This window comes from Corticium candelabrum, chromosome 5 (genome assembly GCF_963422355.1).
Source record: "Corticium candelabrum chromosome 5, ooCorCand1.1, whole genome shotgun sequence".
Taxonomy (NCBI): Eukaryota; Metazoa; Porifera; class Homoscleromorpha; order Homosclerophorida; family Plakinidae; genus Corticium; species Corticium candelabrum.
This window is the reverse complement of record NC_085089.1, coordinates 7,887,150-7,912,722: the sequence shown is the minus strand read 5'-3', so window position 1 is coordinate 7,912,722 and position 25,573 is coordinate 7,887,150. Positions and strand designations below refer to the sequence as shown.

General features: G+C 44.8%; 3 protein-coding genes across 6 annotated transcripts; 2 read left to right on the top strand and 1 right to left on the bottom strand.

The window, feature by feature from the left end:
* Nucleotides 1–10: 10 nt before the first annotated feature.
* On the bottom strand, nucleotides 11–2,201 carry LOC134179849 (cell death regulator Aven-like). 2 transcript variants are annotated; one of them, XM_062646847.1, is made up of 6 exons: nucleotides 2,022–2,201; nucleotides 1,823–1,958; nucleotides 957–1,016; nucleotides 823–893; nucleotides 571–675; nucleotides 11–493 (listed from the first exon to the last, which is right to left on the bottom strand). In XM_062646847.1, the coding sequence occupies exons 1-6, from the start codon at nucleotides 2,199–2,201 to the stop codon at nucleotides 11–13; spliced, it is 1,035 nt and encodes a 344-aa protein (XP_062502831.1). The 2 variants fall into 2 exon arrangements, with proteins under 2 accessions (XP_062502831.1, XP_062502830.1); XM_062646846.1 differs by having other exon boundaries at nucleotides 823–1,016.
* Nucleotides 2,202–2,291: 90 nt separating this feature from the next.
* On the top strand, nucleotides 2,292–7,737 carry LOC134179846 (uncharacterized). 3 transcript variants are annotated; one of them, XM_062646839.1, is made up of 21 exons: nucleotides 2,292–2,446; nucleotides 2,503–2,582; nucleotides 2,652–3,051; nucleotides 3,126–3,345; nucleotides 3,407–3,679; nucleotides 3,747–3,913; nucleotides 3,982–4,164; nucleotides 4,225–4,346; nucleotides 4,405–4,805; nucleotides 4,872–4,985; nucleotides 5,044–5,194; nucleotides 5,254–5,345; nucleotides 5,398–5,537; nucleotides 5,608–5,677; nucleotides 5,739–5,845; nucleotides 5,899–5,987; nucleotides 6,048–6,270; nucleotides 6,334–6,475; nucleotides 6,540–7,124; nucleotides 7,186–7,248; nucleotides 7,316–7,737. In XM_062646839.1, the coding sequence occupies exons 1-21, from the start codon at nucleotides 2,292–2,294 to the stop codon at nucleotides 7,322–7,324; spliced, it is 3,786 nt and encodes a 1,261-aa protein (XP_062502823.1). In that variant the 3' UTR covers nucleotides 7,325–7,737. The 3 variants fall into 3 exon arrangements, with proteins under 3 accessions (XP_062502823.1, XP_062502822.1, XP_062502824.1); XM_062646838.1 differs by having other exon boundaries at nucleotides 5,608–5,680; XM_062646840.1 differs by lacking the exon at nucleotides 2,503–2,582 and having other exon boundaries at nucleotides 2,363–2,446; nucleotides 2,624–3,051; nucleotides 5,608–5,680; nucleotides 7,316–7,736.
* Nucleotides 7,597–25,555, top strand: LOC134179689 (usherin-like). The gene is made up of 19 exons (XM_062646622.1): nucleotides 7,597–7,604; nucleotides 8,470–8,586; nucleotides 8,684–8,974; nucleotides 9,082–9,371; nucleotides 9,435–9,504; nucleotides 9,692–9,962; nucleotides 10,067–10,552; nucleotides 10,608–11,983; nucleotides 12,058–12,221; nucleotides 12,290–16,303; nucleotides 16,374–16,661; nucleotides 16,727–16,996; nucleotides 17,067–17,372; nucleotides 17,435–23,983; nucleotides 24,363–24,548; nucleotides 24,617–24,724; nucleotides 24,784–25,055; nucleotides 25,116–25,202; nucleotides 25,269–25,555. Exons 1-19 carry the CDS (start codon nucleotides 7,597–7,599, stop codon nucleotides 25,368–25,370), a joined length of 15,255 nt encoding a protein of 5,084 aa, XP_062502606.1. The 3' UTR covers nucleotides 25,371–25,555.
* The last annotated feature ends 18 nt before the right edge of the window (nucleotides 25,556–25,573 follow it).

Sequence of the window (25,573 nt, the reverse complement as noted above, 5' to 3'; positions counted from 1 at the left end):
GTTACTTTAATTAATCTAATACAGATTCAAGCCAATCTTCTAACTCTTGAGTTTCATTACTTTTGCACATTTGTGTACTGTCTTCATTGATATGTACTTCTAATAAAGGTGCTTGATGAATTCTAATGCTGTCATCTTGTTCGAGTGGTTTGTCACTACCAGTCGGTTTAAGATTGGTGTCTTCATTATGGTGCCATGCAGGTTGGTCCAACTCGGCCTTCTGTATTGTTGCTGTGTCATGGTTACAGTCTACAGCATCATTTGTGAGTTGGACTGACTGTTGTTGGGTGATTTGCGGTGATATTTGGTTTTGTTGCAAGGTATTGTCCAAATTCTGATGATCTTTTTGTTCATTTGCTTGTAATTGCTCACGACCAAAGTATTGCTTCAAGTATTCCAATTCATATTCTTTAGGAAGAGGTTGCTTGTGACGTAACGGTTCATTTGGTACTAACTGTGAAGGTTGGCTTTCAATTGCTTTCAATGTGGAAGGCTACAATACACAAAACATTGGTATATACAAACAGAGATTGGAGGTCTCAAATGATGGCAGATACATGTAGTTCATACATCAAATGAATCTGTAGGCAAACCAAGTCGTTGAGTGATTGGAACAGATCGAATGGATGCAGCCAGCTTGTCACAGTCCACACACACGAAAGGACTGACAGTCTCCTACAACAACGCTAATACATTTGAATGTTTACATTATATTTGAATTAAAGAACAAGCATAAGCATCCGAACAGCGTGAAGACTACTTGTGGCTCACTAGAATTTAGGTCTGATGCAGCGGGTCTGATATATTAATCACAGTAATCACCTGATTATTTTCTAGTGAGTTCCATAAACTTTCCCTGTGAAAGGCAAATTGGTCTGCTGATTGAGTTGTTGCTAGACAAATTATATCAGTTGAAATTTTATGTACTAGCACTGGTGTGTTAGCTACAGGTGTACCTGCTAGTTCAAGCTTTAGTTTTGATGTTTCTGATGCTAAACTAGCAGTGTCCTCTTCATCTGTCACATCATTCAGCTGTCAAACGTACACACACACACACCTAAATCCTAAATCCTAAATGTCAGAAGCTGCCTCTCAGAGGTCACGCCCCCAGCTGTTAAGCTGGGCCCTGTGTGCTACTCAGGGAACTCTGGGCCTGCGCTAGCAAACTCCTGGAGCCGGGCCAAGCACTTGCAGGAGCACCAACTTGTGAAGCCAACTGTGGTGTGAGCACCCGAAGTCTCACCAGGACCCCAGTGGCTGATGTCACGTCACAGCCGATGGCCACTTAGGACCCCAGTCAATGACTAGGTACTCATTTATACTCCTGAGTCGAGAGAAGCAAATGTGTGTTAGTTTCTTGCTTAATTAAGGAAAATTATGCCATAGCTCGCCATCACTGTGACTTGAACTTGTGACCCTTCAAGGTCCCGGATGTAAACACTCAGGTAAGATGACTCTCTAACCAACTGAGCTATCGCACCACACACACACACACACACACACACACACACACACACACACACACACACACACACACACACCACACACACACACACACACACACACACACACACACACACACACACACACACACAGACACACACACACACACACACACACACACACACACACACACACACACACACACACACACAAGAGAAAGGAACAAACAGACACACATGGTCTCTCAGCTAGCAGCTGGTTTGTTTTTCCATTTCAGATAGAGAGAATTTCTCTTCCTGAAATTGTGATTACAGTTTACGTGAGACTAAGCACGCAAACTCAACTACATAATTATAACTAAACGTTTAATAATTATTACCGCCCAACGGTTTGTCATATCTTTCCCAATTGCTGACTATCTTGCGACGTGAATATCGTCTCTGAGTCTGATTCATCATTGTTTCCGAGCTCGAGTCATGATCATCGAGCTCCTGCTCTCCAATTCCCTTTTTCAACTACAAGGAAAGTCAGCTAACCTTCCCTATCAAACTATCCTAGCGACCATCGTCTCTCTACACCTCTTCCTTGCTTTTCCCTTCATGAACACTAACAGCAGAGGCTGCTCCCTCCGCGGCCAACAGTGATCTGCCACTTTGCTGACTTTGAGCATCACCCTTGTGTTTTTGCTCACGAAAGGACGGTTTGTCTTCTTTTTGGCTTTTCCTGTCCGTTTGCTTCCTTCTTCTGTCCTTCCCCATTCGACAGTCACGCCCACTGGCTAAATAGATATCAACCGTATTCTTTTGCAATGAACGGATATTGTTTGGTATGAGAACTTGTGCTATTGCATGCGTAATGTAGAGCTTTTCGGTTACGCTAGATTTTTTACTGTAACCATCAAATACCTCATCATGTCGCTGTCAGCACTTGGTGAAAGCGTGAGAAGACAGTTGCTTGACAGTTCTTTACCATTCGACTTTATCAACGTTCAGATTCGCATATGGTTAGTTATCTAGTCATCTTTCTCTTTCTTTCCTGCTCTGTTAGTGTGCGATTTAGGGAAGATTCGGGGGTGGTGAACGAGGCAGCTATTGTGGATGAGACTGTCGACTTCCTGTCACCCGTTTTCATAGTGTCGGGTATATCAACAGATTTCAAATTATAATGTAATGTTTGTTAGTGGTCCTCTTGTTCGTGACTGTGAATAGGCGTTGGGATTGGAATTGCCTTCCTCATACCGATTGTCGGCTCTTTGATATCGTGGGACTGTTGTTGCAAACCCAAACAGAAGAGCGATAGTGATACCCAGACTGCAGCGTCTGCTGAGCGCAGGGCTTCACCTACTCTTGTGCGAGTGGGGTCACAGTGGTTGAGGCTCTCTGTGTTTCTGTTGTCTCTTTTTATTGGATTTGTGATGGTTGGCTTCGTTGGTATGCTTCTTGTTGCCAATCAGTCAATGCATTCTGGAATGGAGGATGCGTCATCGTCGGCTGCTGGAGCTTTGGATGTTGTCGAACGTTATGTAAATGAGTGGGTGGGCGGCTTTCGTTTTGCTACTGTAGATGGATCCAAGGATGTGTATAACAGTGTGAAACGTGATATTTTAGAGTGAGTTTGAAGTCTCATGCACCAAGAGTTATTTAATTTAGTTTGAACAATATTGTGTGTGTTGGTTTGTGTAGCCCTCTTCCTCAACGTGTTTCTGTTGCATTGACTGATGAGTTTCTAGCTGATGCTTCAGAGTTGGTGTCTCGTGTGAAGTGGGCTGGAAGGCAAGCAATGAGGACTCATAGTTTACTCTCCTTGGTTAATGATACAACAGGTGATCTCCAAGGTTCAATGGGAAAAGAGTTCATAAGAAAATTGAATGAACTGACCCAGGCTGTCGAAACTGTACTTCAGGTTAGAGTATTTTGATTGGAAATTTGTGGGTAATGGTTGGAACTGGCTTGGCTTTGTTTAGCTGTGTAATTCAACTCTTCAATATGATCCTTTGTCACCTGATGGTTCTTCAGTCTCTCCGCCCACACAGAAACTGTTATTGGCTTGCCAGCAGATTATTGATCACTCTCACCTTCTTGTACCTCGACCATCTAAGGTGACATCAGAGATATTTGAATCTCTTCCATTTGTGTACACTCCTATGAGAGAAATTGATAAAGTAGTGCAGTATGATTTGATAAATGCAGCAGAAACCAGAAGCACTTATTTTTCCCAAGACATTCTTCATCATGTAGTATGATCGAGATTTTGCTTTATTGTCATAAAAAACAAGCTTGCAAGAATATGTTTGCAATCTATAGGACAAAGATGTACAGGTGTCTGTCAATGATGCTTTGAGGGTTGGAAAAGAGAAGCTACAATCTGCTGAGAACTACTTTGATGACATCAAGAAGTCAGTAAATGACATGCTCAACAAGTCACTCGGTCTTCCTGGAAGCAAACATCGGGCTAAAGACTCGATTGACAAGTATGTGTAACCCACATTATTACAGTAGTTCAATGTTGTTCTGTATGTGTCATAGATGATGTGTTTAGATATGTTCTGACATATGAGCGATATCGCTTTGATTTATCATGTGTACTTTGCTCTGCGGTTTTGATTGCTGTTGTTGTGTTGCTGATGAGTACAGCTGTAGGCGCTTGGAGGTCAGCGATACCTCTACAAATGTCTGCTGCTGCACGAGATCAAGCACATTTTTGTGGTCGCCTCTTGTTTAAGTATATTGGACTATAGTAATTGTTTTATTGACGATTTGTACCGTTTGTGTTTGTGCTCAGAATTGAGTCTGTGTTTCTTCTGCTTATCTCATTGTCATTGGTACTATTTGCCGTTCTGGTGTTTGCGGCATCTGTTGTTGGTGCAAGCTGTGGGTCAAGTAGGAACTTTTCAGAAATTATTGGTACAGCATTTGGATTTTTATGTATATGATGTTGCAGTATAGTGGGTGCATTCTACAGATAACGTCATCGACAATGAGGACAACTGGAATGGATATCTTTTGTCGAAACATATTCTTCAGTTAGAGAATCCTCACTATCCTCTCACTGTGCAACAGGCTTTGATTGATTGCAATGCTGGAAAATCTGCATGGGATGTTTTTCATATTTATAAGAAATGGGATCTTGATACATTGCTTAATTTTACTAATACACTCAATGCTCATCTTGACAATGTAACAAACGTGGAGGTTCCACATGTTGATCTGCTTGGCGGGGATGCCAACAGTTATGTGCAGAAACTAAGGGATGCTGGCGTACTGTCAGTAAGATGGACAGATTGTGTACATGCTTCAACATCTGCACTATATGCTGGTGCGACTGGAAACTTCACTCGTCTCAGAGCAGAATTGCTTTCATTGGTAGAGATCATTATTATTTGGAGCAGTAGATGTAGGTATCTCATCTGGTGATGTGATTATGATTAGAGCAGTGTTGTGGCTGAAAAACCATCCTCACCTAGTCATGCTCTTCTGATTGCTGCTGTTCAACGTGTACTAGACAAGTTGCATCCTGTTAAAACAGTGCAAACAAATCTTGAGGTGACTGTTTAGTTAACTGTATGTTTTTTTCAACTATTTCTGTATTGATTTGTCACAGACAGCACAGCAAACTCTGAATGCTTCGTGTGTTGAGTTGAGTAACTTTGACAATGTACGGACAACAGTGGAGGGAGATCTCCGGCGTTTTACTGAGTTTGATCAAAGATTCAATGGACAGCATGGAGCGGCTGCAGTTCTCACTGCTTCAAGTGCTTGCTCAGCCCAAACATTGATTTTTATTTGGAAATTATCGTCATTTTTGTTTCAGTTCAGTCGGCTGTATCACGTGTTTCAGACGCATCTCGTGCACATACAGCAATTACTAAGTATACAATACAGGAAGAATTAGGCATTTGCACGGTTAGTTGCACACACTTCAGTGTTGCTGTCATTGACTATTGTACATCTTTAGCCACTGCAAGCCACATTTAATGGAACAGTGTATCCAACCTGTAACAAATACTTAGATGGAATGGATGAATTCTGGGTTGCTTTGGTCATGAATGCGGTTCTGATGGTGTTTGCAATGTTACTTTCTCACCACCTAGCATAGTAAATATACACTAGTTAATATACCATCATGTTAATATTAATTTTTGTCAAATTTTATGCCACCGTGTAGCTTCTTTCTTGATCAAGAACAATGGAAACAAGCAAAGAAATTTATATTTTGCAAAGATCTTGTGTATCGTGTGGTGAGAGTTCATATGCATGTTTTACTTTGTTTATTGACTGGCTGTTGTTGTCCTTTAGTTTGCTACAGGTTGGTTTTTGCTCGATTTTATTCTAAATATTATCATTGTACACAAACTGCATAGTGATGATTTCCGGGAGTCGTATTGTTGCCCTACGACTGCTCAGTAGGTTGTTGGCATTGCCGTGTTGATCTCAGTTGTAATGCGTGTCCTTTCAGGGTTACCGGAATTGCTCTCATATCAGTAACTGGTATCTTGATTATTCCACTGCATATCTATGTATTTATTGTGCTTGCAAATGCACATGGTATGAAACAACTTATTGTACTTGTTTGTTGTATTGTTAATTGTAGTGTATTGATGGTAGCTGCGAAGAATGTACGTGTTGAGAGCTACTGGGTGTTTCGAAAACGTTCTGTTCAGTTCTTTGCCAACTTGTTGTGCTTCTTTCTTGAAGATGTTCCATTTATTGTTCTCACGGGAATCTATATACAGGGAGTTGGATATGCAGATGGCGTCTCTGTTGCTGCTCTAATTGTTACTTTGTTGGGGGCATTGGGCTTTATAAGTAACTCTGCTGGACAGCGAAAGTGTGCCTTATGTGTTTAGTGATGGACAAGTTTTGATGTATTTTGTGTTTCTGTCTCTTGCAGGGGCGACATTAGACGATACTTTCAGTGGTTAAAATTCAGACTTAATCCAAGACATTGCATGAAGTCAGATGATGGTGAAAATCAAGCCAGGGAGGAAATGTCTGAATTTGTAGCAGAAACAGAATTAGGAAGTCAGTTTGGTGTAAGATACATTTAGATAATGAACGTTTAGTTTCAAATTTTAGTGTTTAATTATTTAATTAAAGGTTCAGGGCCAATATGTTTGTCGATCACATGGTGAATCTCTCCCTTCTATTAACAGCAGTATAGCGTATTCAAAGGCTCCATCAAGTATCAGTAATGGAACAAACTCAAAAGCTTCTAGGAAAACAATGGAAATTCAACAAAATTGGCAGGAAAGAGAATCTGCTGTAAATGGTGCTATGCCTCTACCTCGGAATTTTAGACAGCTAGAGCGGCCAAGACGAAGTGGACAACAGCGATATGACAACAATTATCTTGCCAATCAAACATATTATGAGTTGTCTGTTGATCAACCAGTAAGGAATGGTCAAACAAATGGTTCTGACAGTCAGAAGAAAATGAAGCGAAGACTTTCCAATAAGCAGCGTAGTAGACAACATTTGACTGAACGAGCTCTTGATGATTCTAGTGGGTCAGATGATGCAGATAACAAAGACATATCAAACAGACCACCTTTCCGGCGCAGCGGCAGGAAGTCAAGGTCAGGAAGGAAACAACAAGAAGTAAGACATGATGATGAGTTTGCATATGATGCAACCTGGGAACGACCAGTAAGGCGACCTGGAACATATTGGTCAGATGACGATGTATGTTTAGTATTGTGAAATTAGTATTGTTTGAGTAATGTGCTTGATCAAACATTTACAGGCTACTATACGAAGGAGTCGCAACAACCATTCTCAGCAGAGAAGAGCAGGAGGTTTATCAGTGGTAAGATGCTTAATTAACTTGTTTGCATGTGTGTGTGTTTCATGTAATTATTTTGTCATTGTCACAGGAAGTTTGACATATGTCATTTCAGTTCTTTACACTTGGCATTGACTTTAACTTTTGTATTACTATTCGATTTTTACTTGTAACTTTGATTCAAACAGGACAGACTGATTGTTTCAGTAGAGAATAGATATGCTGATCAAAATTTGAATTCAGACAAATTTCTAAGTCAAAAGTTAGTTTTCTGTTTCATCTATAATGATGCATATTGCTGGAAGATGGGAGAATTATGCACGTTGATGCCTACATTAGGTGTGTACTTGGGTGTTTACAAGTTGCCAAGAAATGACCAGGTGTGTAGCCTCGAAGTTCCAGACTGTCTGGAAATTTGAGGGTAGTGTTAATGCTACTAGTAACGTAATGTGTAAATGCTACTGAATCAGTGTATGAGCAAATATTGGTATTTTATTGTTTAAATACACCTCTTAAACTTTCATACAGATAATTGAAGATAACGAGGGTTTGCTTGATGCTAGGCAAAGTATAATCTGCTAGAGTAAAATAGGTAGACGTATTGATTTTATGTCAATTAGTTTGACTTGATATGAATTGGAATTTTGGGGAGAATCTTGGACCCTCATCTGTACTTGGTGTTTGTTATCGAAAGTGCATGGTTGTGTGAGTGGCCAATGGAGACACAAATCTCTTGAATAGTGTAGATATCATCACTGTAGCATTTTCTATTGCAAGTCTTTTTAGAGGCGCCTGCTCACTATTCACACTATGTAGGTATTCACAGGATTCATGTGCCTACACACCCACGCATACTTGAAATTTTAAGTTGTATCATACTGAAGCAAACGCTATGTTGGATGATTTCAACAATGAAATTAACTTCTGTTTTACTAAATGTCCTACAGCTAAAAAGAGTGCATCCGTGTGGCTTTCTTAATATTCTAGCTGGCTGCCATTGTTGCCAAAATGGCAGTGATGACGTCACTATATTTTTATGATGCTATACAGGGTTTTCACGTTACACGTTGAGCTTTACAGGTAGAAATGCTCTGTTGTCACCTCATTCTCTTGCAATGCTGCTCACGTGCACGCGTGCCATGAGCGCAAGCGCACTGTTCAAAATCGCTTCTGACCTCATCTTCCGAGGGGCGGTGCCACACTAAAGTTGTTATTGCGTTCTGTTAGTATTGATTTTTTTGCTAGCAATCGAGCATTAGAGGCACAGCCAACTACAGCAGGAGTTCAAGCTAGAGTGACTGCCGATGGGATTGTGTTTGGTTGCCGCGTGGTGTCTCTTGCACTTGACAGCAGCACAAACAGGTCTGTTTCCACCCACCAGTGATCTGGCACTGAACAGGCCAATCTCTAGTACGTCGACGTGTGGCTCCAGTTCAGTTACCAATTATTGCCAATTCAGTACAGACTTCACGAAGTCATTTTCGGCGTGTCAAGCTGCTGTTTGCAATGCAACCTGTCCGTACGGCAGTACCCTGCCATCAGTGCTAGATCTATTATCAGGGGCTACGAACGGATTAGGAGTTGTGCAAGTGAATAGACGTCCAGGCAGCTCAAGCAATGTGAGGGTTGCACTCTATTTCCTTGGCTCAACCTCAAGTTATGTGCAACCAGGAGTGGCAATTCCAACTCTGAGTCCCGATCCAGGCTTCACAGTGACTGTATGGATGTTTCCACTCGTTGGCAGTCAAGGGTAAGTAGTAATGCTCGCTAAGCCACATCCACAGTGCGTGTCACGTGACGATTTGTTTATTGCACGCGACGTCTTCGTTTGCACGTGATGAGTTGGTTTGCGTTTAGAACGATTCTTAGCAAGACCAGAGACGGCGGGAGTACGCGAATATACAGTCTACGCGTCTTGACAACAGCAATTTATTTTGACTATCTTCCCGTTGGTACATCATCGGGATACAAAACTCTGGCACGTAGAACGTCTGCTGTCAAAATCCTCCAGTGGAATCACGTTGCCGTCACCATCTACAAGAAGAACATCGCAGTCTATGTCAATGGAAAGTTAGAAGCAGCGACGACACTGCAAGAGTCTATCAGTGATGGAACCGGCGACATTGTGGTCGGTCAAGTCTTCCGCGGTATTAGCCTCGCAGTCCCAGAATGAGATGCCCGGATAACCCGTGCTTTCTTTCAACATGCAGGTTCTAGCACTACTACATACCGAGGACAGATGCAAGAGCTGTATTTGTACACAGAAGCAATTTCTGAGAGGTTTGCGACAACAAATAACTTGCATCACTCTTGCATTTCCAGATTGTTTAATTAATTTGCTTGCCTAGGTCCTTGTCCGCCTGTCTGTCCGTCTGTCTGTTTGTCTGTCTGATTTTTACGTGTCTGCATTAGTAGTAAATGTTCAAACTAGGTATTGTAATTAAATTTGTTTTCTATGTTGTTTCAGGAGTATTCAGGAGATTTATTCTGGTCGTTTGCCACTATTGTCAAAATTCCATACTTGTCGATGTCCATCGTCTCATCCTCTTGTGGACACTACCAATGAATTGATATGCACCTCTCTTGCTGGTCACCCTTTCAGCATGACGTCTCGAATCAACTTGAATGCTCATCCTGTTGAATATGCGACTGACCCCGATTCTCTGACGCGATGGCAGTCTGAAGTTGGACAGCCAAGTGTTAATCTTACAATAGATTTTGAATACGGTGAAGTAGAGGTACGGTTGTAGTCATTATAATAATTATACTTGGTTTGTTGACCAATGTACTAATATCTGCTGCATGATTTTGCTGTGATTGTGACTGTTTTTGATCATCCTAGGTCAGGTTTATGATTGCTCAGTTCTACACACCACGCCCTAAAGTAATGGTGCTTGAAAAATCACGAGATGGTCAAACATTCAGTCCTCTTCAATATTATGCTGATGATTGTCAGACATATTTTGGACTTCCAAATGATGGCCCATTAGCAACTGCAACAGATATCAACTGCATTACAACGTATTCAAAGCAGAGTCCTTCATCACAAGGTCAAGTAGCATTTCGTCTTCTTGATCCAAGTCGACCACAAGTGACTAGCTACGATCGTTTACCAGCTCTTCAAGATCTTGCATATTCATCGTCGGTTCGCCTTAGGATAATCGATTACTTTTTGAATCAGACTTTGCCTGGACATCTTTACTATGGCATAATAGGTTTACGAGTTTTGGGTCGCTGTGAATGTTCTGGTCATTCAACCGAGTGTGCAGCTGATGATACTCAACAGAAATGGGTGTGCACGTGTCAGCACTTCACTAGAGGACGCCAGGTGATGTCATCTTACTAATCTTCTTTTTATGATAAATTTACACTTTCTCTTGTAGTGTACTGAGTGTGAACCATTGTACAATAATAAACCATGGCAACGTGGAACTACTTTGAATGCAAATCCTTGTGTTCCCTGCCAGTGTAATGGCCATGCAACCAGTTGCCATTATAATAGAACATTGGATCTTTTCCCTGACAGTCAGGCTAAAGGTGGAGGTGGCGTGTGTGATAATTGTATGCACAATACAACTGGCATCCATTGTGATAAATGCATAGACAAGTTTTATCGTCCATCTGGTCGAGAGCTCAATGCAACTGATGTGTGTGTTCCGTGTGACTGCCACTTACCCGGTGTAGTGAAAGCTGATCAGGTGTGCATCAAAGATGATTCTGATTCATCTGTAACAGCTGGACAATGTAACTGTAGACAGTTTGTGACAGGCCAACAGTGTGACTCATGCCAGTCTGGTTATTTCAATCTTAACAGCAACAATGCACAAGGATGCGAGGAATGTAATTGCAATGCTAGTGGCACAGTTAGTGGCAGCGGTGCACCATGTGACCAATTGAGTGGACAGTGTCAATGCAAGATGAATGTGATTGGCACGAAATGTAATCAGTGTCGAACTGGAACGTATAGCTTGTCTGCATCTAATCCTGACGGCTGTATTGGCTGTAATTGCAATGTGAATGGAACTATAGCTGGGTTGATGTGTGATATTGAAACAGGTCAATGCCAGTGTAAACCAGGAGTGACTGGACTGAAGTGTGATCAGTGTCAAATTGGGTTCTACAACATATCAGCATCTGGGTGTGACCAGTGCCAGTGCAACTCAGCTGGAATACTCTCTTCATCTGGAGGTGCTTGTGACCAAGTGACTGGCCAATGCGATTGCAAGCCTAATATTGTTGGACTTAAGTGTGACATGTGTGAGGCAGGATTCTATATTCGGGATCTTGCTAAGTTTGATGGTTGCGTTTCTTGCAATTGTAACACAAACGGCACTGTGGCTTCATCTCCTGCATGTTCTTCGGATGGGTTATGCATGTGCAAGGCATTTGTCACTGGGCAAAAGTGTGACTCTTGTGTTTCCTTGACATACGGTTTATCTGCTTCTAATCCCCAAGGCTGCAGTCCTTGTGGTTGTTCATCACGTGGGACTGTTGCTGGTAGTACATGTGATGCAGTGAGTGGAAAATGTCAGTGCCTTCCTAGTGTGGTGGGACAGGCTTGTGATTCATGCTCTACTGGTTTTTATCTGGCTCCAAATGACCAGAGTGGCTGCCTCGCGTGTCGTTGTCACCCTCAGGGATCACGTGGCTCATTGTGTCATCCACTGACTGGACAGTGTAGTTGTTTGAGTGGAGTTGGTATTACAGGTCGAGCTTGTGATTTGTGTGCACCTGGCTTCTTTGGATTCTCTGGAACTAGGTTTGTGGCTTTACATCATATTGTATAAACCATGAAGCATTGTCTTTTATATATTTGATGTTACTATGTTACAGTTGTCAGGCTTGCAATTGTGATGTAGCTGGTAGTTTAAGCGCCAACTGTCACCAGACCTCTGGTAAATGCAGTTGTAAGCAATATGTTGAAGGAAACAAGTGTGATCGTTGTGTTGCTGGGTTTTCTTATCTGCAAGCTAGTAATGCATTAGGGTGCAGTGCACGTAAGGACTACTGTTTACATACTGTATTGTCAAGTATATTTACTGTTACTATTGTTTGTATTGTATAGCACCTGAAGAACAAGGTCCACCTACTCTGCTTGCACTCAATGGTTCTGCTGTCCAATTGTCATGGCAACAACCAGAGAAACCAAATGGTCAAATTATATTCTACATTGGAATAAGGAACAGCTCTGTTGTTGTTTTCAACACAACTGCGACAAAGTTTATTGACACTTCTATCATTCCTATCACAACTTATTTATATCAAATCCAAGCTCACACTATTGTCGGATCTACAACAAGTGCATCTGTTACAATTCGCACTCCAGAGGGTTCTCCAGTAGGCGTTGCTCCTCCTAGCTTGTCTGTGGTAGGACCTAGTACTATTGTGTCTTCTTGGAGTGTGCCTGCTATGCCAAATGGTCAGATTACAGGGTACATGTTAATTCAGGTACGTTCTGATGGGCAAGAAGTCAATCTGTTTCAAGGGATTGGTTTGCACTTTACAGTCACTGGCTTGATGGCTTTTACCCAGTATTCTTTTAAATTGCGAGCTTGCACAAAGGCTGGATGCACCGACAGTTCTATTGCATCTGAGACAACATTGGAAGGACGTCCAACATTTCAGTCAGCTCCAGTTGCTCTCCATATCCTACCCACACAGTTGACAATTGGCTGGGCATTACCTTCTGAACCAAATGGCTTACTGATAGGATTTAGAGTATTCAGAAGAGATATTCCATCTAGTGGAACTGAGACTCTGATTTATAGTACGAGTGATATTAAGATGAACACAACAACTGTCTCTGGTCTTGTACCATACACTGAATATGACTTTGCTATTGAGTCATTTACTTCTGCTGGATCAACCAGAAGTTCTTATACCAGGGTAAGAGCAGGACAGATAGCTCCTCAGGGTGTATTTAGTCCAACAGTCCTGGTTACAGGAGCATCCACTGTTCAAATTGTCTGGAAACAGCCTTCTGTTCCCAATGGAGTTATCATTAGCTATCGTCTCTATCAGTTTGGATCTCCAGATATCTTGCTTCATGGTGCAGGGCGTACTGGTTCTTTTATAGTGGCTGGACTGCTTCCATTTACGTCATATTCCTTTTTTATTGAAGTGTGTACTCAAGCTGGTTGCACTAACAGTTCTCAGACAGTGAATTCTACGTTTGAAGCAGAACCACAAGGACAAACTTTACCTGTAGTGTCATCAATCAATGCCACATCTGTGTCACTGACTTGGCAACCACCTGAAGTGACAAATGGGTTAATTAGAAGCTACACCTTGGAGCGTCTTGCAGTTCCATTTGATGACAGCAGTGCGGTTCGGGGCATACACTTTTTAGGCAATGGTTATGCAATAATTACTAACCCAGTATTTTATGGAGGATTTGAATCAACCATTTCATTCTATTTTCGTACTCATTATCTTGATGGTTTGTTGTTCTATTCTGGTGATTCTTTGCAACAAGATTTTATTGGCATTCAGCTGTTGAATGGTCGGCCATATTTCCTTTTTAACTGTGGAAGTGGAGCTGCAGTGATTAACCTTCAGACAACAGCAACATTTAATGATGGTTTATGGCATAAACTAGTGGCATATCGACGAGGCAGTAGTGGTATGCTAACCCTTGATGATTTATTAGTTGGAAGAGGAAGTTCACAAGGACCAGCATCTGTTATTGGAAGGAATAGTGGTGTTCATCTTGGAGGAGTAGCTAGCCCTTTCAGTGATCCATTTCCTGGTCATACTGCTAATTTTCCTCTTACTTCTGTCAGTTTTGCTGGATCATTGAGGGACTTATATTATACTAATGATAATAGCGGTGTTCAAGTTGATCTGTCAAACCTGTTTTCAAGTAGTAATGTTATAGCTACTAGTAAAGGTTGCCCAGTTTCAACACAACCAGGGATGCACCTCAAGGGAGGAGGCCTTGTCAAACTCAGTGCCAGCAAAGTTGCATTCTCGTCAGTTAATGTTGAAATCAGCTTCAATCTTAGAACAACTCAGCAGACAGCGTTGTTACTATTTGGACATGGTAATTCTTCCTCCTTCTTCTCATTGGAGTTGGTTGGTGGAGAACTTGTTTTCCAGTTTAATAATGGAGGTGGCAAAGCAATCACTCAGACTACTTTTGGAGGCACAGGAGTTGTCTTGTGTGATGGCAAGTGGCACACTATACAGGTCACCAAGCAAGGAAGAAGTTGTGAGCTGTTTGTTGATGGTTCTTCGGTGTCTTCATCTAATGCCCCAGGATCTCATCAAGTTCTGGAAATTACATCAGACATATATGTAGGTGGTGTGAATTCAGGAAGTGCTGCCTATGATGCAGCTCTCATGTTTGGTGTTGAAGTTACATCATATGCTGGCTGCTTGAGGAACATGACTATTGCTGGTCGGAGGGTTAGTATCACTGCAGACATTGCAGAGTTCTCATTGGTCAGTTTGGCTGGCTGTCCTGATACTGCTGTCACTTCTGTGTCATGTACTGGTGGTATGCCAACAACTGTATTCTTAGGAAACAAGACAGTGGCAGTAGATTCGACAATCAAACCATTTACAGAATATCTTTATCGAGTGGCATCATCTAATCGTGGTGGTTCATCTTATAGTAAATGGATTTCTGTTAGGTCAAAGGAAGCTGCAGCAACTGGAATACCTCAGCCAATCTTGTCATATAATGGTGGTAGTAGTGTTCAAGTTGGGTGGTCTTATCCATCTCCTTCCAATGGAATACTTACCCAGTATCGTCTGTTGTTGTATCCATACAATCCTCAATCACAGGACGGTAGTCCAACTGTTGCAGCACCAATTGAAATAGTCATAAACGACGTATTTGCTGTATCACATGTTGTGACAGGCTTGGCACCTTACACCCAATACCATGTTGTTTTGGAAGCTTTCAATTCGGCTGGGGCTGCAAGTGGCCCTGCAGCAACTGTATTAACTGGTGAAGCTGTTCCTGCAGGTGTTCAACCTGTATCAGTGGTATCACAATCTCGGTCTCTAAATTTCACGTGGAATGAACCAGCTAAACCCAATGGAATTATACTTTATTACACATTGCTTGTGAATGGTCATGTCTTGTTCAATGGCAGCATACGTCATTACTTGCTTACTAGCCTGACCCCATTTACTGACTACTCTGCACAGTTGTCTGCTTGCAACTCGGCTGGTTGTGGATTTGGTGCACTACAGACAGTTTCAACTGCTGAAGCTCCACCTGAAGGTGTACCAGCAGCTAATCTTGTTGTGCAAGGAGCACAAACTGTGTTTGCAACTTGGGATGAGCCAACAACTAAGAATGGTATCATAGTGTTGTATGAACTTCATATTGTTATAAGCCCCCTTTCCTTGCAGTTGGTGTACAATGGAACAGCACGTCAAGCTACCATCACCAACTTGATAGCAGGTACAGCCTATTCATTTCGAGTGAAGGCCTTCACAAGTGCAGGCGGTACCCTAGGGCTTTCTAGCTCTGTGAGGACATTGGATGATGTGCCAGAGGGAGTCACTCAACCTCAAACAACATTGATAAATGCAACTGCAGTAATGGTCAAATGGCAAAATCCACAAAAGCCAAACGGTGATATTACAGAATACGTTTTACTGGAAGATGAGAACGAGATTTTTAGAGGTCTGTCATTTACGTATGTCTCTACTGCATTGTCACCATACACCATATATGAATATAAGATACAGGCTTGTACAACAATAGGTTGTGGTACCAGTGCACCCACATCGGTTAGAACACTTGAAGCTACACCAGAAGGTCAACCTACACCACTTATTCAACTTGTTACTTCAACATTGGTTCAAATTGTATTGGGTGAACCGAAGAGACCCAACGGAGTCATTCTATACAGGCTCTTTGTGTCAGGGGAGGTCAGTGTGTCCCTCAATCGAACTGTCACAGAATTGAGGACATTTGTAGTACATGTTGGCAACTCAGGAGTGCAGCCTGTTTTTGTTTCAAACTTGCTTCCTTATTCTAACTACACATTCTTTGTGGAGGTTGCTAACACTGGTGGATCCATAAACAGCTCAACTGTTATCGTACAAACGCTGCCAGATGGTCAGTATTGTTTAATTCTATCTAGTTGGTAGTGTTTGTTTAATAGTTTAATCAACTTTCTGTTGTGTAGCACCTTATGCCGTTTCTACTCCGATGGCTGAGGCTGTCAATGCAACATCAATTCGGGTGACTTGGTTGGAACCTGGGCGTGTGAATGGAGAACTGTTGTATTACTTTGTTGTGTTGTTTGAGCTGGGGACTACTTCACAAACTTCTATGAGCATAAATACGGGTCTGGCTACTGAGGCCTTGGTTTCCAATTTGAAACCTTTCACTGTCTATAATATTACCGTCAATGTGACAACAAATGGTGGATCAACAGTCAGTGCTGCTACTATTGCAAGAACGAACGAAGCAGGTACAGTATTTGTGTCATTATCGCACTGTTGTTGGTTTATGTGTTGATGCCGTCTTCTCTTGCAGCTCCTCTTGGATTGGATCGACCAACTGTAGTAGAAGTGCGCTCAACCAGTTTACTACTGGATTGGGATATGCCTTCATCTCCGAATGGAATTATTATCCAACATCATGTGCTTATCAATGGCACGCGAAAGATCTCTCTTACTGGCAATCAATCCAGTGGGAACGTTACTGGCCTATTGCCCTTTACAGTGTACTTAGTGGAGGTGGAGACTTGTAATTCAGTTGGCTGTGTTCGAAGCGATCCTGTCACCGTTAGGACTGCAGAAGCAGGTGTGCTGTTGAATCTACTTCACAAGCCATTGCTCATTGTTTTAATCAGTCTGACCGTCTTCTGTTTTAGCTCCGGCAGGTGTCTCTGCTCCTATCCTGACCTCACTTTCTGGTCGATCTGTCGTTGTACGGTGGAATCCGCCCAGTTATCCAAACGGCTTAATTCTGTTCTATCACATCGAACGCTTATTATACAACTCTAGTTCTGTTCCAGTGAGCGTAACTAGATTAGACGCAGGCAACTTGATTTCACTCCAGTACCTCGACGACTCTAGAGATCTGAACCCGTTCACATCCTATTCTTATAGGATTCTGGCAGAAAACTCAGCAGGGATGACGCCAAGCCCATACAGCAATGTGACAACTCGTGAAGCCGGTGAGCATAGTTTCATTTCATCTTGTCGTTTTGTTTCTTATTCCAAATTTCAAACGTTTTAGCACCTGCCGGTGTCACTCCTCCCACGGTGAGACCTCGAAGCTCGTCGGCTTTGGATGTGACTTGGAACGTCCCGCTTCAACCCAACGGTATCATCACTCTCTATGAACTGAAGAGGATCCAAGCAGGCAGCGCTCAGATCGACCGACGCCAGTACCAGAGCAATAGGTTTGGTACAACTGCCACAGGCCTTCAACCGTTTACCAACTACACGTTTACTCTGACTGCCTGCACGGCTGCCGGCTGTACAGAGAGCAACAGCGTGTCTCAGACTACAAATGAAGCTCTTGCTACCGGACTCGTTGCCCCCATTGTCTCTTCGTTGAATCCTGAATCACCAACTCGTCTGTTCGTCTTCTGGAGTGCCCCTGCAGAACCAAATGGCGTCTTGCTTCGCTATGAGCTGCACAGAAAGAATGTTAATCTGTCTACAAACGGGAGTAACTCCGCGTTTGAGCAAGTCGTCCTCACCAATCCGACGGTAACGAGCATAATAGACAGTGGGCTGAAGGTGTATTCTCTCTATCAGTATCGAGTGACATTTGTTAATGGTGCTGGTTCAACTCAGAGTTCCTCTTCAGCTATTCAACGCACTGGACCGGACACTCCATTAGCTGGTCCAACAGTGATGACGACAGTAGTCAACCACACGACTGTTCTTGTTCAGTGGACCCCTCCAGTTCTCGACATTTTACGGGGACCTGTTATAAAGTATGAGCTGTTTGTGAAGGCCTCTGGATCAGATGCAAACGAGACTCTAGTGTCTAGTGATCAGAGTGAACGTCGTTTTGTTACTGACCTCATGCCCAACACGGATTATGAGTTTATTGTGAGACTGGACAACGGAGTCGGAACTGCTACAAGCAACATTGCCACCGCCCGAACCCTAGACGGACGTCCTGAAGGAGTGCGTCCGCCATTAGTACAGACACTCAGCTCAATGTCCGTTGAGATCAGATGGACAGAGCCGTCCATGCCCAATGGTCGCATTCTGCTCTACGTAATCTACAGAGACGGAGTAGAAATTCACAACTCAAGCTTGCCGTCTACTTTCATTGCGACCAATCTGAAGCCAGCTACTAGTTATGGATTTACGTTGAGAGTTTGTACTGTCTTTGACTGCGTTACAAGTGATAGTGCCACAGCTACAACAAGTGAGGATCTACCTTTAGGTCTTGCAGCGCCAATCGTTACTGTGCTAGGGGCACGATCAGTCAATGTGTCATGGAGTCCGCCAAGCCAATCCAATGGTCAGATCATTAACTATTTTGTTTACAGACGACAGTACGAGCAATGCATAGAGCCAACTGAGGACCCGACAGCGACCCCAACGAGAGAGCAATGTACGTACATTGAGTGTTCACTGTTGACACAAAGCCACTGTGGTACTGGTTGTTATGACCCGTCGAATGAGGTCTGTTGTGATGGAACTGTCCATGACAGTCGAGTAGGGTTTGCTTGTTGTGGATCTAACTACACACAGCGCTCCAACTCGTTGGACGTTTGTTGCGGTGGAATTTTTCATTCCAGACAAACAGGATTTGGCTGTTGTGGTATGAACTATGTGAGTATGCCATCGGGAATGATCTGTTGTGACGGGGTGGTGGGTACAGGTGACGGGTGTTGTGGCACCTCGGCATTTGACACTTCGACACAGGTGTGTTGTGGTGGAGTGTTGAGGACGGCTCATGTTAACGTGAAGTGTTGTAGAAACAACATAGTATTGAAGTCGAAAGTGTGTTGTGGTGGGACGGCATATGACTTTGATGAGAATCGGGTCTGTTGTGGATCTCAGTATGTTGTCAATTCGACATCATTGTGCTGTGTGTCAACAACAGGAGCTGCAAGATCGTACTCTTATCGAAGTGCAGCTGCCAAATTGTCATCTGCTGAAGTGTGTTGTGGCACTGTAAAGATCATTGCTGGCTCTGGCTGTTGCAATGAAGTCGGTTATGATCTTGTGACTCAAGTTTGTGCCGATCGATCGACTGCTCCCGGCAGTTCTCGAATGTGTGGCTCTGGCATGGTGTGCCCGTTCGGTCAGACTGATGGTGCATACTGTGACCGATGCGACTTTGATTTGAATGCGCTGTCTTGTGGTGTCATTGACGGGAAGCATGTACTCAAAACTATGAACGTATCTTCGACAGTCGCTCCGACGCCTGTCGCTCCTCAACTCTGTCTTGGTGTGTTGGAATTTGTCGCCAACGTTCAGGGAGTGTCACATGTAGACAACAACGTCAGTCCGTACACACGTTATGATTTTCACATCATTGCATTTAACAGTATCGGAAATGTAAGCAGCCCAGTTACTACGCGTACTACCGATCAAGCTGCACCGAACGGTTTGTCTGCACTTGTTCTGACCGCTTCCACATCGTCTTCTATCAGCATAACATGGACAGTGCCATTGAAACCAAATGGAGTGATTAGTAGTTACACATTATTTAGAAATGGACAGAAAATACAGCAATCATTCGATTTCTCATTTAGTGATTCGAATCTTCAGCCTTACACTTCATACACTTATTTGCTGGAAGTCTGCACGGCAGGAGGATGCACCAACAGCTCTTCAGCGAGCGCTCTGACTTTAGAAGACAAACCGGCAGCTGTGGATTTCCTTGTGGCTGATGTAGTCTCGTCCACTATTATTCTCGTTCGTTGGAGAGCACCAGTTCCTGCGAACGGTATCATAATAGAATACCGTCTTTATCAAGATGCACCATCTGTTCCTGTCTTGTCTGGTTTGGACACAAGCTACAACGCAACCGGCCTGTCTCCTTACACAACACACATGTTTGTTGTGGAAGCGTGTACAAGCGTTGGTTGCACTCGGAGCGCTTCCATATCTTCGAGAACACTGGAAGCCGCTCCAGAGGGAGTGAAGGCTCCACGTGTAACGGCACTCTCTCCTACTTCCATCGACATTCAGTGGGACATTCCAAGTTCACCAAACGGACGCATTCTACAATACTCGTTGCTGAGGAACGAAATCATCATATTCAACGGAACGGATCGGAGTGTGACGGACAGAAATCGAACTCCCAACACGGCATACAGTTATCGCATTCGCGTCACTACCGGTGGTGGTTCTACCATTGGTCCCGCCTCGACGGTCACAACACCAGAGGATGTCCCGGATGGACTTGCAATCCGACGCCTGACTGCACTCAATTCGACGGCCATCGAAGCTCAATGGACAGCCCCAACGCAGCCAAACGGTGTCATCATTAGGTACGTCCTCTACGTCGACGGTTCGGCCATACAAGCCGCTCTACAAACGACATTGATTGCCGATGGCTTTCAACCTTTCACAACACACGAATTCCAAGTGGAAGCGTGTAATGGCAAGGGATGTGCAAGAAGTCAGCGCACGTCAGCGAGAACATTACAAGCAGCTCCAGAAAACATGTCTCCTCCTACCGTCATTGCGTTAGGACCGACTGTAGTTCAAGTGTCGTGGTCGCCACCCGGCAAGCCAAACGGAATCATCACTCGCTACGAAGTGTATCGTCAAGCTGCCGGTTCGGGGGCACCGGAACTGATAGTGTGCGCTAGCAACAACGTCTCGGTGTTGACATGCAGCAATAGCGACTCGCAGTTGCGTCCGTTCAGTGCCTACCGGTATCGAGTGCGCGCCGACAACGACGCCGGCAACGTCTACAGTGCATACTCTCTCGTTACGACTCTCGAAGCGTCTCCCGCCGGACTCGCCGCGCCCGTCGTCGTCGTCGTCGGCGCGTCGGAAGTGAACGCGACGTGGACACCGCCGTCGAGTCCCAACGGCGTGATCTTGTTCTACGTGCTGCGATATCGTCTCTTTCTTCTCGACGTCCAAGATAGCGTTCCCACCGTCGCGGCTAACGTCTCCGCCGATACATTGCGGCACGTCGTGTCGGGACTGGAAGCGAGTACGGACTACGAGCTGCAGGTCGTCGCTTATAACGGAGCGGGAGCTGTCGAGAGTGCGTGGCAGTTGGCGACGACGAGAGAAGGCTGTCCGGAACAGTTACAGCCCATTACAGCAAATGCGGACCCGAGCGGCACCGCATTATTTCTCACCTGGAACGCGCCGCTTAAGCCAAACGGTGGGATCACGGTGTATCGGATCCATGCCGATGCTGTGTACACGGTCAGTTCGAGAATGTTCGACTTTCGACGTCTGACTCCCTTTACGGGGTATCGCTTTCAATTAGAAGCGTGTACGACGGCCTGCTGCGCTCGCGGAGAGAACCAAACGATAACGACAGCCGAAGTGACGCCGACCGGTCAGTCTGCTCCTCGACTCGTCGCAAGCACGTCTTCCCGCGTTTCTGTTCAATGGTTGCCTCCCGGCTTGCCAAATGGAATAATCATTCGATACTCGGTCTACAGACGTCAACCGCCGGCGACTCCGGGCAGTCCACCTTTGGGCAGTCCAACAGTCGTGTTTGTTCTGAACGTGACGAATGCGTCTCTCGCTTTGTCGTACGTCGACGCCGGTCTGATGCCGTTCACTACTTACCAATACAGCGTGATGGCCGAGAACAGTGTCGGTGGCGTGCAGAGTGCGTACGTCGACGTGAGAACGCTGCAGGCGTCTCCTCAAGGAGTCGCGCCTCCTCTCGTCGTCTCTCGCTCTGCCACGTCGATTTCCCTGTCCTGGCGGAGACCGACGACGCCGAATGGAATAATCGGTCGGTACGACATTTTACGAAATAACAGCGTTATATTGAGCACCGTAGACACGGTGTTCAACGACACGGTGTTGCTGCCGTTTACCGTCTACTCCTACTCTATTGCTGCTTGTAGTGCCGGAGGCTGCACGCAGTCGAGCTCGTCGATTGCCGTCACGCGGGAGGCGGCGCCGACTGTTGTACTGCCGCCGTCTCTGTATACCGTCAACTCGTCGGCAATCTACGTCAATTGGAGCTATCCGCTGCAAGCGAACGGTATCGTGACGGAGTTTCTCATCGAGTACACGAGCGCTGCACGACAGTCGGTCGGGTTGGAAACGGATTTCCTCGCGACAAATCTTGCTCCGTTTTCTCTCTATGCGTTCCGTCTGACTGCGTGTACGGGCGGCGGATGTACAACGAGCTCTCAAGCGATTGCTCGTTCGGGCGCGGCTGCTCCACAAGGTCTCGCGCCTCCGACGTTGAATGTGGTGGGATCCGAGAGTATCGAAGCGGTCTGGAGCGCACCCGCTGTACCCAACGGCGTTATCAGTACGTACCGTCTCTTGAGAAATGGCAGCGTCGTCTACATCGGGAAAGACGTCCGATTTCGCGACAGCGGACTGCGGCCGGGCGCGACGTACGTCTACAGTGTGCAAGCGACGACCATCGGCGGAGGCACGGCGGAGAGCTCAACGAGCGTTGCGGCGACGAATCCAGACGCTCCCGGCGGATTACTGGCGCCTAACGTCGTGCCAATCGGTTCGACTAACGTGACGGTCACGTGGTTGCCGCCCGCCAGCCCTAACGGCATCGTCGTCAGTTATCACGTCGTCGTCGACGTCGCTGTCACGCTGAATGCCTCTCTGCAGTCGTTTCGTCTCACCGTGAGCGGATTGGCTTTCTTCTCTCTCCATTCGTTTCGTATACGCGCTTGCACGGCTCGCGGGTGTAGCGTCAGCGACGCGACGGTCGCTCGTACACTGGAAGCCCCCCCGCGGGGGCAGAAATCGCCGTCGCTCGTCGCTGCGGATCGTAACGTGTCGCTCAGTTGGACCGCTCCGGACATGCCCAACGGTATCATCGTGTTGTACGAAGTGCATCGAAGGCCGGCGGATTCCGGAAACAAATGGAAACTGATTTATAACGGAACGGATACGTTTTATGTGGATAGTGACCCTGTGTTGGTTCCCTATACACGATACGAGTATCGCATCACCGCATACAACGGTGTCGGTTCGACGTCCAGCTTTGCGACGCCCGTCAGACTCGAAGAGAGCCAACCCGAATCGATTCCGGTTCCGCTCGTGTACGACGTCGCTTCGTATAGTTTTCGAGTGAGCGTGCAGAAACCGTTGCTACCGAACGGTGTCGTTATTGTCTACCACGTTGTTATCAATGGGACCGTTGTGAGCAGCGATGTTCAGAGAAATTTTACCGTGTCGCAGCTGCGTCCGTTCACCATGCTTCAAGTGCGTTCTCAAGCGTGTACGTTGGCTGGTTGTGGATCTAGCGACCCTGTTTACGTGCGAACTGGAGAAGCACCACCGCAAGGTTTAGATCCTCCTACGTCTATACAAACCAACAGCCGAGTCGTCGTTCTCAGTTGGACGGACCCCGACGAGCCTAACGGTATTATCACCGGTTATATCGTGCTGCGACGTACAGCGTGTCCACAACCCGCACAACCGTTCTTGAACGAGTCTAGTTGCGTGTTGGGTCAGGTGGAGGAAGTATTCAGGTCGAGACGCAAGAGAGCGATCGACAATGACAATATCACGCAAACCATATCCAATCTGAGGCCTTATACTAGCTACCAGTTTCTCGTCCGCGGTCAAAACTCGGCCGGAACGACGTCGTCGTCTTGGTCTGATGTGATCACTACAGGCGTCGAGGGTGAGTAGAATTCCTGGCTGCTAGTTTGGTTGTTTGCTGTTTGTTTGTTTGTTTATTTATTTGTTTGCTTGTTTGTTTGTGTGCTTGTTTGTTTGCTTGTTTGTTTACTTGTTTTGTTTGTTTGTTTATTTGCTTGCTTGTTTGTTTGTTTGTTTGTTTGCTTGTTTGTTTGTTTCTTTGTTTGCTTGTTTGCTTGCTTGTTTGTTTGTTTTTTATTTACTTGTTTGCTTGTTTAGTTGTTTGTTTGTTTGTTTCTTTGCTTGTTTTTTGTTTGCTTGCTTGTTTGCTGCTTGCTTGCTTGTTTGTTTCTTTGCTTGTTTGGTTGTTCTAGTAGGTTGGTAAGCATGTTTATGTTATGGGGTGTCCACTGTGTGTGCAGATCCCGAGACGAGTGGAGTTGATATCTCGGTGTCGAGTGATGATGTGGAGGTGAGCATCGACTGGTCTCTCGCATTCTACTACAACGATAGGGTCGAAAGATTTATCGTATACGAAGACAACGTGATCGTATTCGAGGGTTTCACTTCGACTCGTATCGTCCGAACGGGACGCACCATCGGACAGAGTGAGTGCAACCATATTTGTCTCGCTCGATTGACTTTGCGTGCTAACTCGTGGTCCTTTCCTTTTTAGTCTACAGTTATCACGTCAGTGTACAGAGTATTACAGGCGGTACAGCTGTATCTCGTCGTATAACGCACGTTTTCGGACTCTCGACCCGACGACCGCAGCTCACAACCAGTACATGACGTGTATTCTGGTTCTACTCGTTCTCGATACTATACAGTGTCTTTGCATAGGTTCTCCGGGAGTCAAACCATCACAAGACAATACAATACGGATAGCAACTCAATTACCCCAAAAGGATGAAACTCCTATCTATAAGTCTGCAGGCTTCATAGTGGGAATTGCCGTCAGTGTGATATTAATTGTCTTTATCGTCGGGGCTATTATCATGAGGCGCTCGACGCCAGCTCAAGTGGAAGAGAGAAGTGGAAGACGATACAAGATGTCACAAATACCATATCAAGATCCTGCCATGTGGTCAAGACCATCTCCATCAAGAAGAAGAGTCAGGGAAAATGCATTATTTAATTTTATATATAGTTAATGGATTAATTATTGTGTTAAGGGTTTGTCTCCTGCTACCAGTGAGCGAGCTCTGTTAGAAGCGGACATCCCTATGGCTTGGGATACGGGAGTGTTACCTTCTGAATCTGTGAGAGCGTACAATTCGTAGTGACGTGATGGCAATCTAGTTAGCCGTCTTGTTTCTTTCTTTTAGATGGAAGATCACAAGGGATTGATGGTTGATCCTGGGTCAGTCTATTATAAGGATGCGTTTATTGGCGGCGAACACACAACATTCAAAGACACGCATCTGTAATACGTAGACGCATGGGTCGTATAGAGACACGCGCGCTGTTTGTATAAATTCGTACTCGTCGAAGTGTTATCGAAGTGTTAGAATGAGTCTGTACTTTAATTAAGTACTACGCTTTTTGTATGATGAGATGTAATATGTGACCGACCACAAGTGACCGGTATCGATCGCGCGGTACCGGGTGCTCATATACGGGACATTGTCTG

What these genes read in the sequence shown, in the direction of transcription:
- LOC134179849 (XM_062646846.1), bottom strand. Translation starts at nt 2,201, where the DNA reads ATGGGGAAGGACAGAAGAAGGAAGCAAACGGACAGGAAAAGCCAAAAA. An exon ending in AAGGGAAAAGCAAGGAAGAG is followed by an intron (nt 1,959 to 2,021) that starts GTGTAGAGAGAC and finishes CTTTCCTTGTAG; the next exon opens with TTGAAAAAGGGAATTGGAGA. An exon ending in ACTCACTAGAAAATAATCAG is followed by an intron (nt 676 to 822) that starts GTGATTACTGTG and finishes GCGTTGTTGTAG; the next exon opens with GAGACTGTCAGTCCTTTCGT.
- LOC134179846 (XM_062646838.1), top strand. Translation starts at nt 2,292, where the DNA reads ATGCGTAATGTAGAGCTTTTCGGTTACGCTAGATTTTTTACTGTAACC. An exon ending in AAGACATTCTTCATCATGTA is followed by an intron (nt 3,680 to 3,746) that starts GTATGATCGAGA and finishes TGCAATCTATAG; the next exon opens with GACAAAGATGTACAGGTGTC. An exon ending in GCTAAAGACTCGATTGACAA is followed by an intron (nt 3,914 to 3,981) that starts GTATGTGTAACC and finishes TGATGTGTTTAG; the next exon opens with ATATGTTCTGACATATGAGC.
- LOC134179689 (XM_062646622.1), top strand. An exon ending in GATCACTACAGGCGTCGAGG is followed by an intron (nt 23,984 to 24,362) that starts GTGAGTAGAATT and finishes CTGTGTGTGCAG; the next exon opens with ATCCCGAGACGAGTGGAGTT. An exon ending in CATCTCCATCAAGAAGAAGA is followed by an intron (nt 25,056 to 25,115) that starts GTCAGGGAAAAT and finishes TATTGTGTTAAG; the next exon opens with GGTTTGTCTCCTGCTACCAG.